The sequence below is a fragment of the Temnothorax americanus genome, unplaced genomic scaffold (assembly GCF_048541705.1).
Source record: "Temnothorax americanus isolate GAGA-0224 unplaced genomic scaffold, ASM4854170v1 Scaffold19, whole genome shotgun sequence".
In the NCBI taxonomy this organism is placed as follows: Eukaryota; Metazoa; Arthropoda; class Insecta; order Hymenoptera; family Formicidae; genus Temnothorax; species Temnothorax americanus.
In genome coordinates, this window is record NW_027509329.1 from 2,592,098 (window position 1) to 2,611,534 (window position 19,437).

The 19,437-nt window shown below is 34.6% G+C and overlaps 2 protein-coding genes across 4 annotated transcripts; one reads left to right on the top strand and one right to left on the bottom strand.

Moving 5' to 3' along the window:
- Nucleotides 1–3,164: 3,164 nt before the first annotated feature.
- Nucleotides 3,165–9,625, top strand: LOC143896676 (peptidoglycan-recognition protein SD-like). Its single transcript, XM_077404656.1, has 4 exons — nucleotides 3,165–3,475; nucleotides 5,699–5,751; nucleotides 7,673–7,822; nucleotides 8,513–9,625. Exons 2-4 carry the CDS (start codon nucleotides 5,727–5,729, stop codon nucleotides 9,040–9,042), a joined length of 705 nt encoding a protein of 234 aa, XP_077260782.1. The 5' UTR covers nucleotides 3,165–3,475; nucleotides 5,699–5,726; the 3' UTR covers nucleotides 9,043–9,625.
- Nucleotides 9,626–11,339: 1,714 nt separating this feature from the next.
- On the bottom strand, nucleotides 11,340–19,086 carry LOC143896671 (protein unc-45 homolog B-like). 3 transcript variants are annotated; one of them, XM_077404646.1, is made up of 6 exons: nucleotides 18,672–19,086; nucleotides 17,307–17,777; nucleotides 15,532–15,951; nucleotides 14,884–15,186; nucleotides 14,728–14,808; nucleotides 11,340–12,297 (listed from the first exon to the last, which is right to left on the bottom strand). In XM_077404646.1, the coding sequence occupies exons 3-6, from the start codon at nucleotides 15,937–15,939 to the stop codon at nucleotides 12,151–12,153; spliced, it is 939 nt and encodes a 312-aa protein (XP_077260772.1). In that variant the 5' UTR covers nucleotides 15,940–15,951; nucleotides 17,307–17,777; nucleotides 18,672–19,086; the 3' UTR covers nucleotides 11,340–12,150. The 3 variants fall into 3 exon arrangements, with proteins under 3 accessions (XP_077260772.1, XP_077260770.1, XP_077260771.1); XM_077404644.1 differs by lacking the exon at nucleotides 11,340–12,297 and having other exon boundaries at nucleotides 12,533–14,808; nucleotides 18,672–19,083; XM_077404645.1 differs by lacking the exons at nucleotides 11,340–12,297; nucleotides 17,307–17,777 and having other exon boundaries at nucleotides 12,533–14,808; nucleotides 18,672–19,084.
- Between the last annotated feature and the right edge of the window lie 351 nt (nucleotides 19,087–19,437).

Genomic DNA, 19,437 nt, shown 5'->3' on the forward strand with positions numbered 1-19,437 from the left:
GTGTGAACTCGCCATTAATATTGTAAACACTACTTATGGTGCCTTATCATAGCATTATTATAGTATTGAATGCTATGATCGTAGCATTAAATGCTATGGACATAGTAATTTTACTATAAGACTATAGCATTTAAACTTGGGCGTCTTGATGGTCCGCAGTTGGTGCGACAGCATAGTAAAATTTAATATAAAATTTTCTCCGTGTACTGCTGAATCAGTGAATAGTCACTGACATCAGTGTAAAGTATGCCACTGATTCGAATCAGTGGCATACTTTACACTGATATCTTGACTATTTACTGTTTCAGATTTAAATGGGTGCGCGACATTGATGACCGCGGTGCCATCCACGTATCAGCCCAGAAATCCGAGGCGTTATCATTCAAATTAAATAGGGGAATACCTATTGTACGAAAGGGAATATCGTGGTCTCAACTATTCTATTTCTCGCGTTGCTTCTCGCAAACGAGAATGAGCGCTTTTCACCTACAAGGTGCATCGTTTTTCGGCAGTCGCGTGGATCGCTGAAGTCCAGTATCTATCTAATTGACTGTTCGAATGCCATAAAATCAAGAAGATAAACGATGGTGGCTTGGTCGGAGTCTGCTCTTGTTCAGATTGTATTTTGTGCCCGCAGAACGGTGCATCCCCCAACTGCAGGTGGTGTCAATGACGTGTCGAAAACTGTTAGGACCAGATCAAATAATGTTTTTCTTTCCGCGAAGCATTTTCCACCATAACAGCATGTCGTCATAGATCGATGGTAAATTTATTGTCGGTAAAGTAATTGCCGCCAGCACGAACGATGAATTGTGCGAGGTAATTCTAACAATAAGTATGAGTCAGTCAATCCTTAATTTAACGGATAATGCGGATTGTTGCCGACTGGCTGCTCCAATTTGAAATACCGATCACGAGTAATGTTTCTCGATTGAGCTTCTCCTTTATTTTACCTACGAGTTCTCGATTTTTAAATAAAATGTACGTTAAAATATGTACTTTCATGATAAACTTCGTTTTTACAGTTGATGTAATTGTAATTTGTCAAGCTAAAACATATGATAAACTTATATTTGCTACGATCGGAAAATGTCAATAATTTTAACTGATCAAAAGTTACGCCATCACTAATTAAGCCGCTGTGATTTAGATAAACGAGATATATGTATGATTGATCAGCCAGATTGAACGCAACTTATTGCGCAGTAAAATATTTTGAATGGCGAAGATATGATATTGCGACGTTCAGTTTTTGTTAGTATAAATCTTTTCCTTGTTATCTGATATGAGAGAAAGAAGAGATCAAGAATAAAAAATCACAGACTGTTGTAGTCTATAGGCTATTCTACAATTGCGTAAGCGTAAGGTTGTAGGAGTAGGAGTAGTAGTAGTCGTGAATGTTGTACAACGGTTCAGTCTACAATAAAGTAACGATACGTTGTAAACTTGATTACAGCAACCAATCAGAGTGCAGTGGAAAGTACAGAGGTCAAGGTACTTCCGATACTCGTCCAGCACAAACTTTTCATTTGTTGATCTTTGTGTGAAATGCATCGTTTTTTCCATAATAACTCGTTGCTTCTCACCAGCCCAATCAATTCTCTACACGATAATAAGTTTAAAAAAGTTTCATCTTCCTCGTACTGAGCACTTTCCTCGTATTCCATGATGAACACGTACCAAAAACACTACAATAGAAAAAAAGAATACTTTCGGATGCCGAGAAAGAATGTTATAACTTGACTCTTGAGATCTTTATAGCGGTCTTCGGTTCGGATCACGTGTATTTACTGTTTTGACAAAAACAATTATAGCAGCGCGCGGCGTGATGACGCGTAACAGCACTCTGATTGGTTGGCTCTTACGTTCACATCTGGCGTAGTCGTGAAAGATGAAGTTCAACCATCTTCCACAACACGCTTTACAACCGCAGTACCGCTCTACAACCACGCCGTACAACACTCTTACAACCACTTACGACCACGCTTACGCAATTGTAGAATAGCCTTAATGGTGAAAGAATCTCGTAGCGACCTGACAAATATAGATATCTAAAGACTCTAACCGCTATTTATCGACGAGCATATTCTGCTGCATACGGCGTATCGCATTTTAAGATGTTTCCAATGTGTAAAGAAGGTGAATTTTTCGCGTAGCGCATGGATATGGTGGCATTGGTGCAACAAGAATAACAGTAAGCGCTCGACGGTAATCATCAGAGTAAGAGAGAGCAGGACCACGTGAATGGTACTGTTGTGTCTGCCGAGAGTCACGTAGTCGACTAGATTTTCCGGCGAGACTGCAGGGCGCTCGGCGAGGGAAATCGCGGTCGTTGCTACGGGCAATAAGTCCGAGAGAACTTGAACGCCGTACCGATTCGTTCCGGCGAAAGCCACACGCCGCGAGGAAAATTAGAAAATTTTTGCTCGAGCGAGCGCTAGTAACATGCGCTGCCGTGACGCGGTTACATATGCGCCAGGTCGCCAGGTACCTTCTCGTAAGCAAAAATCCTTACACATTAGGATAAGAGGCGAACCTGTGAAATACTTGGCTCTAATATTTTTCGCGATATCTCCGAGATATCATACAGTGCAGAAATGGCAAAATTCAAAATATTGGAATAATATCGAAGCATAATTTTGATTTATTGCGAATTCTTGTGTGTGAAAAGAACTTCTTTTATATCTGAAGAAAGACTCAGAATTAGTAACATAAAAATAAATTTTTTTTTTGAACTCTTAAGAATTATTTTGGAACAGAGAATAAATTAAAAAAAAGAATTAATTTCATAAATCGAGAATTTAAATAGAATTCTTCTTTCTTCTTGCTATTTGGGTTGTATATAACATATCTGTTTTTAAATGAGGCATATAGATATCCGATATATGTATATGCAGAATCAGATATCATATCTGGGATAAAATTATTATAGCTTTTTATAATCTTGCAGATTTATGTCTCTCAGATATTCTCATGATACCTCGACAAGTGTTGCACAATCAGATATTCTATTATTTAGATATCTTCCAGATATCTTGGTGATATATTTTGCTATGTGAGTATTTGTCTCGTTATCAGAAATTCGGTTTCAAAGGGCACGTACCTATCAGCACGGGAATCCTATCAGATGTTATCGTTCAAATATAAACAGGGGAATACCTATCATGCGGAAGGCAATATCGTGCAAGCTATATTAGCTTCTTACAGTCTTCGCTTTTCTGCTCTTTTCGTCGTCTTGATTCTCGCGAGCAAGAACGAGCGCTTCCCACAATTCCACCTTTAAGACGCGTCTTCCTTTGGCAGCCACGTGCCGTCATTGTAGAAGCCAGAATCTGTCTGACTGACAGTGTCGTAAAATCAACGAAGATAACCGGTAGTGGCTTGATCCGCTCTTGTTCGGATTGTACTCTGTTCCCGCGGAACGCTGCATCCTCTAACAGCAGATGGTGTCAACGACGTGTCGAAAACTATTAGGGTAAGATCAAATAAAATTTTTCTTTCCGCGAGGCGCTTTCCACGATAACGGCTCCATGTCATTATAGATTGATTGTCAATTTAGTGTTGGTAAAGTGATCGCACGAACAAAGAGTGACCTCAAAATCAGTGGTTTTTTCGCCTATTTTTGGTCCCGCGATATTGGAACTGAATTGTGTATCAAATGATACCTTATAACAAGACATCAATCACAAAAAATTTTTAAGTTGAGGTGAGAATTGATTCCAGAGATATGGGAGGTCAAAGTAGTCAAAATTCATTAACTCGTCGGCCCGTATGCTTTAAAGCACGAATTTTTCTTTTAATCCGATAATTTAAAACTTTGTACCCGGGGGTTTTGCTAGCTGCTGATGACAATGAATTTTTAAAATTCATAATGGCCGATTTAATATGGCAGACTATGTATTTAAAAAATTTTTTAATTTCTTTTTCTTACTACCTCGGTCGAAAGTACGTACTTTCGGCCCCGGTTCCACGGCAGAAAGTCTCATTTTATGCCTTGTTTAAACTACATGCGCGCCATCTAGAATAGCGGGAGTAAAAACTTAGTTGCGTGCACTGGCACTCAATATATGACAAGATCCCTACCACAATATTACCACAAACCCAATTCACATCGCCCCAACCTCTACTTTTACTTTCACTCGTATAACCTAAAAATTTGTTTACAGTTAGTCAATGATAATGTTTATTAGTAAATTCTATTCAGAAAGTGATTGTGATTAGTGTAATAAAAATAAAAATAAGAAAATGCATGAACCATCATCTGGCGAGTCAACAGATGAGGAAGAAGTCACCAAAAACTTTGATGCGGAAGCACAATTGATAGTGCAAACTGACACCTTGCCTGCCCCCGACCAGCAGCACTCGCTTCGCTCGTGCCGCAAATGTCGGGGCAGGCATCAATATCTTCAACACACACATGTCATTCTTCCGTACTTTCGACCAGGCAGCAAGAAAAATAGTATACACTACACGGGCAGAAAGTTTGAGAGCCCTGAACTGCAGGTGCAGGAATCTCAAACTTTCTGCCCTTGTAGTGTAATATACTATTTCTTGTTAAGGGGGGAGACTCGTCTCTTTGACCCTTTCTTTGATAATTTTTTATAAAGAACTGAGAGTATTTATTGAATCCTAATAAAATACATGATATTGTTGACGATCAAATGTACAAGAAGAAATTTTTTTATAGTACAAAAAATACAAAATGGCTGCGCTGCAGCTGCTCGAAGTTGTCGTCTAGATTTTGCGCGGGAGAATGTCCAGGTCCTTGTAATGAACTGAAATCAACAAACCAAAATTTTTTCGTTAAATTATGATCCTCCGATGCGCATAAACCTAAATTTAGCAAAAAAAATTTTTTTTTAAATAAAGGACGTTTTAAAAAAATTTTACGATTTTTTTTCAAACAAATGGCTAAAAATAATATTTATTATAAAAATTTTAATGTAAATTTAGGTTCATGCGCATCGGAAGATCATAATTTAACGAAAAAATTTTGATTCGTTGATTTCAGTTCATTACAAGGACCTGGGCATTCTCCCGCGCAAAATCTAAACGACAACTTCGAGCAGCTGCAGCGAGTATTTTTTCTACTATAAAAATTTTTTTCTTGTACATTTGATCGTCAACATTATCATGTATTTTGTTAGGATTCAATAAATACTCTCAGTTTTTTATAAAAAATTATTTAAAAAAGGGGTCAAAGAGACGAGTCTCCCCCCTTAAGTAAATCGATCCATAAGTATGTGTGAAAAATCTGACTTCAAATTCATTGCCAGCAGCTAGCAAAACCCCCGGGGACGCAGTTTTAAATTATCGGACTAAAAGAAAAATTCGTGCTTTAAAGCGTACGGGCTGACGAGTTGATGAATTTTGACTACTTTGACCTCCCATATCTCTGGAATCAATTCTCACCTCAACTTGAAAATTTTTTGTGATTGATGTCTTGTCATAAGATATCATTTGATACACAATTCAGTTCTAATATCGCGGGACCAAAAATAGGCGATTTTTAGGGTCATTCTTTCGATTGTTGATCCCAAGTATGAGTCAGTCAATCCTTAATTTAACGAACCGGCTGCGCCGATTTGGGATACTGATCACGAGTGATGGTCCTCGGTCGAGCTCGTCGCTGTTGTCCTTCATTGTTTAAATAAAATGTGTATAATACGTATTTTTAAAATAAACTTTGTTTTTACAGTTGATGTTGTAATTTGCCAAGATAAGACATGACGAACTGCTCTACTCCAAGATGTAAGTAATTTTATCTGAGCAAAAGTTACTCTTTTCACTATACTTTTATCACACTCATTCTACTCATGTATATGTTTTCAAAAGCTGTAGAATCAAAAGTGAAATGATTTATTCCATATATTATAACTTGACGCTGTTTGGCGTGAAACGTGAGACACTGCCGTGTCTCTTTATACCGTTTTTATACCACTGTTCGTCAAATTTTAAATACGATCCTATCGGATGCCATCTATCGGATAATCCGAATTTAAAAGTGTAATATATATAATGCACATGTGTTGTGTTTATATATAGTTATATTAATTATAATATAATCCGTGTGGATAAATGCTTTTTATATATAATTTATATATAAATTATAAGAACTCATATATAATCATATGTCAAATTGTATATGACATATTATATATATTTAAATATATTTTAATCGCCTATATAATTGTATATAATCACATAGAATTATATATATACTTCCATATGAATCTTATATGTATCCATACGTGAGTGCATATGATCTATTATGTTTATATCTACATATATAGTTCATCTATATCATTAACTCCTTTGACTTATGGTCTTGTCACAAACTATTCCAGAATATAGTTTTAACATCGTTGATATTTCAGATTGAAAAGTGTTATACTTTAATTGCGCCACAAAAATTGAAGCTACAAGTATAAAAAAGACACTTTTATTTCACTGTACATACGTGTTATGCTATTCTGGCATAGATTGGCGAGATATTGTATGCCGCAAAATGTTTACTCGATTATGAAATAGAATAACAGAAAAGTGATATCAAACAAGAATTATAATCCCGGGAAAAAATGATCACATCAATTTAGGTCAAATTATATCTGATCAGATCTATTTTTATATCTGATTAGATCTAACAGACTTATTGCGTATATAATAGGTCCAACTATATCTATTTAGATCTATTTGGAATCCTAGAAAAAATGATTATATCAAATCAGATCACATTACATCTGATCAGATCTATTTTTATATCTAATTAGATCTAACTAGATATATATGGGATGTCGATCTAAATAGATCTAGTTGAACTTATTATACATATATGCGTAAAATAAGTCCAATCAGATTAATTTAGATGTGTACATAATCAGATCGTAATACTATATATAGGGTACTAATATTAATTTTCTTATATTATATTGTTTTAAATATATACAAATCTTATATAAATATAAATATAAATATAAATATTATATTAATTAATAATAATTAGCGTTAGTTAATATTAATTAATATTATTAATATATTCATTGTATATAAATTTTATTTTATTTTATTTTTAATATTTGTCAGTTATATATATATATATATATATATATATATATATATATATATATATCATTACAAGATTTTTGAACACATTAAAGATGTGTTATAGCCAAGTATACCGGTAAGAAGGAAGCGTCAGATTCGAGTCAGAAAATCGTAATTTGTCCACTCGATCATCAAAGTCAAGCAACGAAGGTGCGGTACTATACTCGGATGAGTGACCGCTACTTACGTATATAAAGAAACAGAGTTAAAAAAACTTTTTTTTTATCTTTTCCTAGATAAAGCAAAAGAATGTTTTTAAACCGGTTACAAAACGTTTCAAACAAACATTTTTTAAACGTTTCTGAAACGAATATGTGCTACCTGGGATCTGACCCAGATCAGCACAGATCTGATTAGTTATAGACAAAAAATGCAGATCCGATCATATCTGATAATTCAGATCTACTTTGATCTAAGCAAATATAATCATTTTTTTCCGGGTATAATTATAATATTCCTTTCGTACACACCCGCTTTCCGACGTAATAATCGTGCATGAACTTCATCAAACAATATTAAGTAGCTCGTAAACAAATCGTTCTAATGCAACAATTTATAATTATTCTAGTGACGTCTCGACCGCAATGGCTCTGGAAACATGTAGCTTTATCGTGCGTTCTAGTTTCAATATTTCTACCTGCTGTAGTGCCCATAAATGAATATTTCACTCATCAGGACGCACGGGTCCCTTGGGAAATTTCAAACTCATCGATCGAGGGTAATTGTACATCTGGAAAATTTTTCGTTTTGCAAGCGCAATACGAGGCAAATGTTATCTTATCGCGATTGCAAATTTAAATTCTGTATTTGTATTTTTCTCCATTTATTCATCTGCTTATATAAAAGTGTATCTTTTTTATTTTCCATGAGTCACATTTTTTGCATTGTCATGTATGTATATAAGAGTAATATTCTAGCAAAATAGTAACATTTACTTTGCCAGTGAACAATTAACAGTAAAGACTTTTTAATCGACCCTATACTGACTATCAATTTTAATCGTCATGACAATACGACCATTGGTTTTGATCAATTAATCGTCAAGACGTTTCAATCATGGGTTTTGGTTTGTCTAACCTGAGGTATATTTCGCAATAAATTAAATGTATATTTATAAGCATCCAAATTACATCAATTTGGAAAGCCCTAAACCCATAGTCTAAACGTCTTGATGATTAATTGATCAAAACTAATAATCATATTTTCATGACAATTAAAAATGATAGTTAGTAGGATCAATTAAAAAATCTTTACAGTAATGTTCTAGATTTCAATGCTATAAATTAGCGTATGTATCCCATTAAGATTGTCACATTCTGTGTTAAATTAAAGAGCTTTTAATTAATTTGTCTGCATGGTATATCTTAAACTTTTTGTACGATATGTACTTTATTTTCATGACTTGCAGGTAGTAACGGGGCAGAAACTCCGTTATGCATTGTCGACAGGGATAAATGGTTTGCACGGCCGCCTTGGAGATCCCTAGAAAAATTGAAACTGCCAGTATCACGTGTAATTATTTGTCACACCGCGTCAAATTTTTGTACCAATTACGTAGAGTGTGCAAACGAATTGAGAATCATACAGGATTATCAAATGAAAAATGATTATGTGGATATCTCCTACAATTTCCTCGTCGGAGGCGACGGCCTCGCATATTTTGGCAGAAGCTGGAATTACGCCGGTGGCCACTCTGATCCCTATAAGCGCTTAAGTATCAGTATTGCGTTCATCGGTGATTTCAATTCGGTTGTACCGCCGATAACGCAATTAAATGCCGCGAAAGAGCTCATAAAGTTCGGCGTCAGAGCCGGAAAAATTACGCCCGACTATAAACTGTTAGGTCACCGACAAGTTTCGAAAACTCTGAGTCCTGGAGATGCCTTATATAATGAAATTATAAAGTGGCCTCATTGGTCATCCGAGCCTAGACGTTAAAGGTTCCTGCTAGCTCGATTGCAATGGCGGCGAACGCTCCAGGGTTAGAATCCCGAAAATCCGGTTTTAGACTACCCATGACCCTCCAAAACAGTAAAAAAAAAATTGCTTCCCGGAATTAATTCTATTTAAATGTCTCTATTGACTGGGCTATAACGTGTAAATGAAATACAATGTCTGAAAATATTCACAACCTTTTTTCCTTTAAATCTGCAGTTGTCATCTGTCTATGTCAGTTAGATATGATTCCAACACAGATAACAGTTAACTGAAAATATCGCGGGTCTATTATTCCCGTTCCGAATATAAAAATCTTTTTACACTCGAATACAATAAAATGACAAGAAAACAGTTTCTGCAGATTTTGTGGTATCAATAAATTTAATTAGAACAAGGAAATTAGTGAATAAAAGAAGAAAATACTGATGTATATAAAAAAATATTGAGTGTTGAAGATACAAAAGACATTGCGCTGGTCGAATCTCATAACAAAATTGGTAATTACGTAATTAATTATGTAATTAGCTCCGATCTGTATCAATATAATTACATATATGTAAAATAAACATATACAATATCAAAATGCAAATATGTTTTAATCTCTGCTCAATAGCTTTTAAGCCGAAATCACCATAAGCCTTTTGCATTCCGTACATAAATAACTATCTTATAAGCAAATAGAACGAATATATTATTTATTTATGTTTTAAAAATATTTTTTCCAGTTTTTAAAATCAATTTTCCCGAAAAAAAAACTTACTTTACGCTTTCGATTTATATGAGTATATTCTGATTATATTATTAGTCATATCATTATACATATATTTTTTATAATTAAATATTGATACAACAACGCATTTGAACTCGATGTTGATATTATCGGTTATTAAAGCTGACAATAGGTGCTTTCCATTTAGTGACACAAATCGACACAAACGTCGTTCTATCTCTCTTGGCATTCAATGAGTAACAAAGACAGAACGAGACTTGTGTCGACTTGTGTCAGTAAATGGAAAGTATAGGTACCCAATAAATATCAGATGCCTTAGTCTAAACGCAAGAATATTAAACTTAAATTTATGTATGTTACTCTTGTCTCAAGATATTACGTCAATCTTATTTCTTTCGACAAAGGAGAATAGGAATTATTATTTAATCTTAATATTGTTTTATTTTTATACTGCTTCAAGTTGTGATTACATTAAACACGTCAAAAATATTTTTTATCTCGTTATCAGAAATCCTGTTTGAGAAAATACATACCTATCAGCACGGGAATCCCATTAGGTGTTATCATTTAAATATATATAAACAGGGGAATATTATTGTTGTGCTTCTCGCGAGCGAGAACGAGCGTTTTCCACTTTTAAGGTGCGTCGTTCTTCGGCAGTCGCGTGTCGTCATTGCTGAAGCCAGTATCTCTTTGACTGACAGTGTCGTAAAATTAACGAAGATAACCGGTAGAGTTTGCTTGATCCGAGTCCGCTTTTGTTCGGATCGTATTTCGGTACCAGAACGTTGCATCCTCTGACAGCAGGTGGTGTCAACAACGCGTCGAAAACCATTAGGGTATATCAAATAAAGTTTTTCTTTCCGCGAAGCACTTTCCACGATAACAATAAGCGTCATTATAGTCATTATAGACTGATTGTAAATTTAATGTTGATAGTGATCGCACGATGATTTGTGCGAGGTAATCCCAAGTATGAGTCAGTCAATCCTTAATTTAAGGTATTCCTTTCATGACACCAAAGTCTTAAGAATTAACTGATTTTTTGGTACGAGAAAATTAAAATGCATATCTTTACGCTAGAAAAAAATTAAACCACATTACCGAACATATAAAGAAAAATTTTGACTTTAAAAATTCGATATTTTATATGTGACGTTATCGAAAAAATCTATTTTCCACATTTCAATGTAATAATTTGTTTATCAAATATGTTAAGATATCAAGAGACACGGTAGTGTTGTCCTTATTTATTTAAAATTTCGAGGTCTAACAGCGCCAAGTTTTTTTTACAAGAAAAATTTATGTATTTTAATAAAATATTTTTATTTTGTACTGTTACCTATGTAATTCTTTGTGATTAAATCTTTTATTCTATTGAAAAATACATATATAAACTTTATATTTAAATACAAATTGTATTCCCTCGTTGGATTAAATATTTTAATAAAATATTTGTATTTTGTACTGTTACCTCTGTAATTCTTTGTGACCATAAAATATACACTAAATAATGCTATCGACCTATACTGATTGTAATTATTTATGACATTACACGTAGATACTTCAATTCGTTTTAATGCGAGAAAAGCAATTATGTACATTTCGCTGCATTAGTCAAGGGCAATTTACAGTTCTTTTTTTTATGAATCGAAAATTTATATTTTTCGACAAAAGCGTATCTGGGAAGGCATGTAATTTATCTGAGTTTCGCGAGAAATTCAATTTCGTGAGATTAAATCTCGTTCCATCGACATCTTTGTTTATATGACAGTATTCAACGTTTCGTCAACCGAGTGGTTGTTTTCGGTTTTTTTCTTCGACACATCCAGTTCTTTGGTCTGTTTAAATCAGTTCGAACATGTTTTTTATAAACATATCGTCACAACGGCCGGTGGCATAAGGGTAGCATAAGAAAATGAAACTCGAGCAACAAAGACTTCAGATTCGTGGAGGGTCTCATTTCGACGAGATAAATATATTACAGTACACGAAAGTTAATTTTTCAGTTACATGGAAGAAAAGAAACATTATACAATTTATTATAAAATTAAGGTGCTTTGTCATACGTCGCCTGCTCTTTCTTCGTATAACATGAGATGTTTCTAAACGTGAGTTTATATATGTTAATGCTCTAATTGCAACTTATTCAGGAGAATTCATGTACTATGTTTATAATAGCCCTACAAAGGAATCACTGGCTCGGTCACTTAGCTTTACTGTTTCATTTGTGTAAGATATACAATATTGTGGTCGAGCGAGGGGATGAAACGTTTTGCTCTACTTGCCTCGATGATTTGTCGAGCTATTTTCGGGCGAAATGTAGTAATCTCACGTTGGTTACAATGTTACAAATATCTTTATTACATCGAAAAAGATTACGTCGCACGCGGCAAGCTTTTATTCAGATGATTGCGGCAAAACAGAACAGAATGTAGATTCTTTACCTGTCCCACAGCTTTCTCTTGGTTCTTTCGTGTCGCTTGAGCCTTCAAACTTCCTGTGCTCGCTCCATGTTTACGATCCTAGGATTTTTCAAGGAGTAACTTAAACTGACAAGCATTACCCGGGAAAAAATATTCATATCTGACAATATATGAACATATATAAACATATATGATATATATATGATCATATATAAATGAGATATAAACAGATATAAGTTTTACATGCCCATATATAAAGCATATATAATCATATATGGTTATCTATCGCCATATATGATCAGATCGTACATTATACATGACACAAGATCCTGATCATATAAGTTCATATATGGTCAGACATATTATTATGTGTAGCAGATATGACACTATACATAATCGTATCTGGCCTCACATGGTCGTATATAAAGAATGTTCGGCCATGTATTATCAGATATAATTATATGTGGCCATACATAACTGTATCGACATTGTATATGATCATATATGACAAGACACGATGCTGTATATGATTGTATATGTTCATATACGGCCGGAAATGATATGAAACATGATCAGATCTGTCTATATATGACGAGATTGGGATATAATGATATAAAATGTCCGGGAAAAATTATCTTATCTGACACGGTATATGAACATATATAAATGAAATATGAACAGATATAAATTTTACATGCCCATGTATAGAGCATATATAATCATATATGGTTATCTATCGCCATATATGATCACATCGTACATTATACATGACACAAGATCTGATCATATATGGCGATAGATAACCATACATGATTATATATGCTCTATACATGGGCATGTAAAACTTATATCTGTTCATATCTCATTTATATATGTTGATATACTGTTAGATATGAATATTTTTCCCGGACTTTTATATCCGCGAATAAAATGTCCGGGAAAAATATTCAGACCGAGAAATGGACCGAGTGTTAAGGTTGTCATCGCAACTATTGCACGCACCTGTAAAACAGGCAATTAACAAGTTATGATTTTTTACGATTTGTGAAACAATAATAATTTTTTCTTAACGCGAGCGTGAAATGGGCAGCTTTTCGCGCTTGTTTTGAGTGAGCAAAATGATCCATTTCTCCACTAGTTGAAAAATGGATCCATTTCTCAACTAGTGGAGAAATGAAATTGTAAAACAAACGCGAAAAGCGGCCTGTTTCACGCTCTTGTTAAGAAAAATAGTATAATGAACAACTCGTGGGAAGAGTGGTCGAGCCCAAATGAGTGTGATGGTCGCACGAGCGAAGCGAGTGCGACCACCTTCACACTCATTCAGAATCGGCCACTTTTCCCACTAGTTGTACAATATATTATTTTTAAATCAAGACAGTTTCAGTGTTATTAAACTTTTATTGAAAATAGAAGAAATCTCTAATTAAGAGTAAATTAAGCTTCAGAAAATACGATAAATGAAAATTATTCTCCAATAAATTTCGATTAAACTCTGTTATCATCATATTTTAATTTAAAACATATTAAATATACAATATCAACAATTTCTGGTAATTATGCAGTATAGGGGAAGCACCTCCGATGACCTTGACCTTGACATATGTTGTCAAGGTCACCCTCCTGAGCGACCTTCAGAAGGTTTTAGCCGTCGCTCGTTTTTTATTAAAAAGTTATTAACAAAAAAAAGTTTGGCAACCTCACCGATTTTAATGACCTTGATATATGTTGTCAAGGTCATGACCCCGAGTGACCTTCAGAAGATTTTAGCCATCGCTCGCTATTCGTTAAAAAGTTATTAACAAAAAAAGTTTGGAAAATATAGTATATATAAGTGCATATATAGGTTAGTTGACGAGCTTTAAACATTTAAATACTTTTAAAGCGCGTCAACTAACCTATGTAGGTTAGTGATCAACGATTTACTGCTTTAAATGTTGTGTTTTGGAAAAGCAGCGAATAGCGAGCGACGGCTAAAACCTTCTGAAGGTCACTCAGAAGGGTGACCTTGACAACATATGTCAAGGTCAAGGTCATCGGAGGTGCTTCCCCTATACTGCATAATTACCCAATTTCTCAAATATACTATAGTTAAAAATATGCTCCTTTTATTTTAAAACAATTTAAGTCATCGGGAAAGATCGAAAGTTACAAAATTCATACATGACATGCTACGTCATTCGAATTCAATTCTTCTCTAATAAATCCATTAATGATGTTGAAAAATTTTTCCTTATCATTTTCATCCAAGTTTTCATCGATTTTTGCTAAACACACGCTGGTTATAGTTTGCGTGGAAGACGTAATATCAAACAAATTGTAATATCCGTCGTAATATCCGCTTTCGCATTGACTGGCTACCTCCATTAATTTTTGCAAATCGCCAGACTCGACCAACCGTTTGGCCCAGTGTAACGCAGTATAATGAATGTTACGTGTAATAAATTTTATTAATGCGTCTCTAGCAATGCTTGTTGTTGTTTCATTTTCTATTTTATCCAACAAGCATGACAGAATCTTGTCAATTACTTTTTTATGCTTCTTGCACAAAGCCTCGTCGGGTATTGAATCGGGTTTATCGTTCCTGCCGCAACAAGTATTTAATATATTCTAAAACCGAGTTACACAATAAATTAATTACAGAAATACGAGTATGCTAACTACATTTTAGTCGATAATATTTACCTGTAAACAATATTGAGATGCGTTGACTATTTCTGTGTATGGGTTGTTTATCATTTCCAGACACCAAGGCAAAACAACGTTTATCATAGTGGACTTAGTTCGACTAACATTGCCCTTATTGCATGACTCGCCTACAATACGAATCGCGCTACAGATTACTTCATCATTCTCTCCCAGTTCCTTTATGAAGATTTTATAGGCATCAGTTTTCCAACGTACAAGTTTCAGCAGAATAATTATGGCGTTTTCACGTTTCTCTTCATCTGCGTTTACGTTAAGTGCTAAAGCTTTCATTTGTGATACCTAGCTAATACAAAACAAAAGTAAGCGTATATTTAAATATAATGGTCTATAATAAAAATATATATTAACTATGAAAGATTATATTTGCATGACATAAATATTTATCTATATAGTGTGTAGATTATTAATTGATAAGAAGAAATAATTATGTAATAAGAGAAACAAGAACTCAAACCCGTTTGTCAAATTATATGTAATATTGTATAAAATAAGAATTCTTATTAAAATATATATTAAGTATAAAAAATGTGTTATTATTTTTATATTATTTAGATTAAATTAATGTGTCTTGCAAGTTGGTGAATTTTTGTAGTTATGTATATTTATTTTGACATTAATACTTGCTCTTTTCTTAATATGTTTGTCTAAAATTTCACGAAATTGCGCCACTATGTGCTCAGGTAATATGTCATTTGAGCAAGATGAAATAATTTTCTCGTCCTGATCCTTTTCGAATGCCTCCTCAAATTTCTCTAACTCTATTAATGCTAAAAATCTGCGAAACAATGTTATGGAAACGTTATGAAATATTTTTAACATTGCACTGTCGCAGTCTTCAATCGCTTTGTCGTAATCACGCAGCTCGAAATATGTGGCAGCTCGTTTATCATAATACAATCCTTTCTCAGTGTCGTCTGTTGCTAGTTCAATTGCCTTTGTGTAGTGACTTAAGGCTTTGGACCAATTGCTTTGGTTAAACTCTTTATCACCCTCTTCCTTCCATTTCTGTGCAGTCATATCTGACTCTGCCATGGTGGAAGAATACTACAATACAAAATATATGATATTTTAATTTATGTTTAACACACACACACACACACACACACACACACACACACTTCAAAAGACTCTCTACGACATTTTATACATATTATCTTAAATGCGAACAAATTATGAACTTGTTACAAAATAATTATACGCAAGTATGGGACATTAATGGGTCAAAAATAAACTTACACTTTAATAATGATCACATTGCATTTTTTTAACGTAAAACTTGCATATAAATCATAATCGATTGTTGCAACAATTTTTATATTAAAAAGCAGCTAACTTGCACTAGCATTGAAAGACAGGTTTATTTTCGATAAATTATCTTCGACATAGACATAAGAGCATTGGGGTTAAGTATCGACTGAATAATGTTATCCAATCTACTACTGATTGTAATTCAATTATTATCGATCGCGACAGTTCGGGTTTGGATCGACAACGATTCATGACATTACACGTAGATACATCAATTCGTTTTAATCCGAGAAAAGCAATTATGTACATTTGGCTGCAATAGTCAGGGGCAATTTACACTTCTCCTTTTTATGAATCGAAAATTTATATTCTTCGACAAAAGCGTGCCTGAGAAGGCGTGCGATTTATTTGAGACTTGCGAGAAATCAATTGCGTGAGATTAAATCTCGTTCCATCGATATTTTTGTCTATATAACGGTATTTAATGTTCCGTCAACCGAGTGGTTGATTTTCGATTTTTTTCTTTGACACATCCAGTTTTTTTGGTCTGTTCAAACTAGTTTAAACGTGTTTCATATACTTAAACAGATCGTCACAACGGTCGGTGGCTGAAGGGTAGCATAAGAAAATAAAGACTCGAGCAACAAAGACTTTATAGATTCATGGAGGGTCACATTTCGACGAGATAAATATTACAAGTACACGAAAGTTAATTGTTTAGTTATATGAAGAAAAGAAACATTAATACTATTTATTATAAAATTAGGATGTTTTGTCATACGTCGCTCTTTCTTCGAATAACATGAGATGGTTCTAAACGTTTATATTAATGCTCTAATTGCAACTTATTCAGAAGAATTCGTATATTGTGTTTAATAGTCCTACATTGGAATTACTGGCTCGATCACTTAGCTTTACTGTTTCACTTGTTTAAGATAACAATATTGTGGTCGAGCGGAGATGAAACGTTTTGTTCTATTTGCCTCGACGATTGGTCGAGGTATTTTCGGCCATAAAGTAATAATAGTTAATCTTACACGTTTGTTACGAATATCTTTTTATTACATTGAATTGGATCACATTGAACGCGTGGCAAGCTTTTATGTAGATCGTCTGCGAAATAGAACGGAATGTATAAGATCCTTTATTACCTGTCAGATTGCTTTCTCTTTGTTCTCTCGTGTCGTTTGAGCCCTCAAACTTCATCTACTCGCTCAACGATTGTCTTGTAATCCAAGCACTTTTCAAGAAGTAATTTAAACTGGCAAACATCGGCGTAGTTAATGAGGCACGACGCTGCACATTACGTGGATTTCGAAGCACAAACACGACCGCGTGGAAGGCCATCAGATTGATTTTTTGCAGAATTCAAGACTCAGGATGAGACATTATTATCGGCGATAAATTCGAACTCGTTGAACGTAGCGCGTGACAAAACAAAATTACAAGTGAGACGTCGCGTCGCGACGCGATAATTCGTCGATATTGTTCGCTGAAGTAAGATCTCAACAACCAACAGAGAGGCTTGGTTTGAATTACATCAAGATTAACGCTAGGATTAGAGTCCTAAATAAGAATGCCCGATCGTCGTCAGGTACGTATCCGCATATGCGCTAACGATCCTGAAGGGGATAAGGAAAATGTAAAATGTTAAGAATGTCATGAAATTTATAATATAATTTTGTTTACAAATAATGATTGCACGCGTCAAATACACCGACGATTCTTTTTAACCGTTTAAAACGGCGCGCGGTTTTTCCGAAACCGTATGAGGATTTTTATAAATGCGTGCAATTTTTTTCAATCCGCGTGCGTTTCTTCTTAAACAGCTGCTGTTTTTTTCAAACCATTTTTTTCATTCGTACAAAATTGTAAAGTTACAAGCTGAGATTTCGCGGAGGTTGAGTGTTGCAATTGGTCGCTCTTACATGCTATTGTGATTTTCACTTTAAAATTCAGCGTTTTTTTTCATAATAGGCTGAAGGGTAGCATAAGAAAATAAAGACTCGAGCAACAAATACCTTATTATAGATTTATGTAGGGTCACACTTCGATGAAATAAATATTACAGTACACAAAAGTTAATTTTTCAATTACTTAAAAAAAAAAAAAAACATTAATATAATTTATTATAAGATTAGGGTGTTTTGTCATATGTCGCAGTTCTTTCTTCCAATAACATGACATGTTTCTAAACGTTTCTATTAATACTTTAATTAGTCTAATTGCAACTTATTCAGGAAAATTCGTGTACTGTGTTTAATACCCTTACAATGGAATTGTCGGCTGGTTTGGCTTTACCGTTTCACTTGAATAAGATATACAATAGTGTGATCGAGCGGGGAGGAAACGTTTTGACCACTTTCCTCGTCGATTCGTATTTTCAGTCAAAAAATAATAATCTCACATTTATTACGAATACCTTTATCACATCGAATTGGATCACGTCGCACGCGGCAAGCTTTTATTCAGATTGTCGCGGCGAAACAGAATAAGGGAATGTATAGAGTTTTTACCTGTCGGATGACTTTTTCTTTGTTTTCTCCTGTCGCTCAAGCACTCTCAAACTTCCTCACTCCACAATTGTCTACCTAGCAGTCCTAGCACTCCTTTTCAACGAGTAATTCAAACCGCTAAGCATTATCCAAAGTGAGTGCCGTGCGCCGTCTGCCGTCTCTCTCCGGTAGAATTCCTGATTGGCTTCTCGTAGCCACGTGACCGCCGGCCTTGCAATAGTGAGGCACGACGCTGCGCGTCACGTGACTATTGCAAAAAAACAGTTAAATTGATTTTTCGCAGAATTCAGGATGAAACATTATTACTGAGATAAGCTCGAACTCGTCGAACGCAGCGTGCGAAGAAATAAAGTCACGAGCGAAGCGTCGCGGCGACGCGATAATTCGACGATATTGTTCGGCGAAGTAAGATCTCATGTAACCAATAGGAGTGCACGACTTAAATTACATCGGGATTAACACTACGATTAGAGTCCTGGATAAGGCCGTCAGGTATATGCCCCTCGCATGCGCGCTAACGATCCTTAATCGACCGTAATGATCGTATTTTTTGTAATATTTAAACAATGGCAGGTGGCGGGCAAACGGAAGGTCGCTGTATGTCTTCTGTTCATTTTCGCACACTTTGTAACGATACTCGGAAATTTTTTTTTAAATCAACGATTGTTTCATAAAATTGATTTTTATCTCTATAATTTACTGTAAATCTCACTGCCACGAATCGTTTAAAGCAGAACTAGGAGTTTACACATTTCGGGCCGATTTC

Excerpts from the sequence above, each read along its gene's own strand:
- LOC143896676 (XM_077404656.1), top strand. The coding sequence starts at position 5,727 with ATGACGAACTGCTCTACTCCAAGAT. Across the intron at positions 5,752-7,672 it reads GAACTGCTCTACTCCAAGAT|TGACGTCTCGACCGCAATGG; the intron begins GTAAGTAATTTT and ends TAATTATTCTAG. Across the intron at positions 7,823-8,512 it reads TTCAAACTCATCGATCGAGG|GTAGTAACGGGGCAGAAACT; the intron begins GTAATTGTACAT and ends CATGACTTGCAG.
- LOC143896671 (XM_077404645.1), bottom strand. The coding sequence starts at position 15,939 with ATGGCAGAGTCAGATATGACTGCACAGAAATGGAAGGAAGAGGGTGAT. Across the intron at positions 15,187-15,531 it reads ACAAACATATTAAGAAAAGA|GTATCACAAATGAAAGCTTT; the intron begins GCAAGTATTAAT and ends TGTATTAGCTAG. Across the intron at positions 14,809-14,883 it reads CATCTCAATATTGTTTACAG|AATATATTAAATACTTGTTG; the intron begins GTAAATATTATC and ends ACTCGGTTTTAG.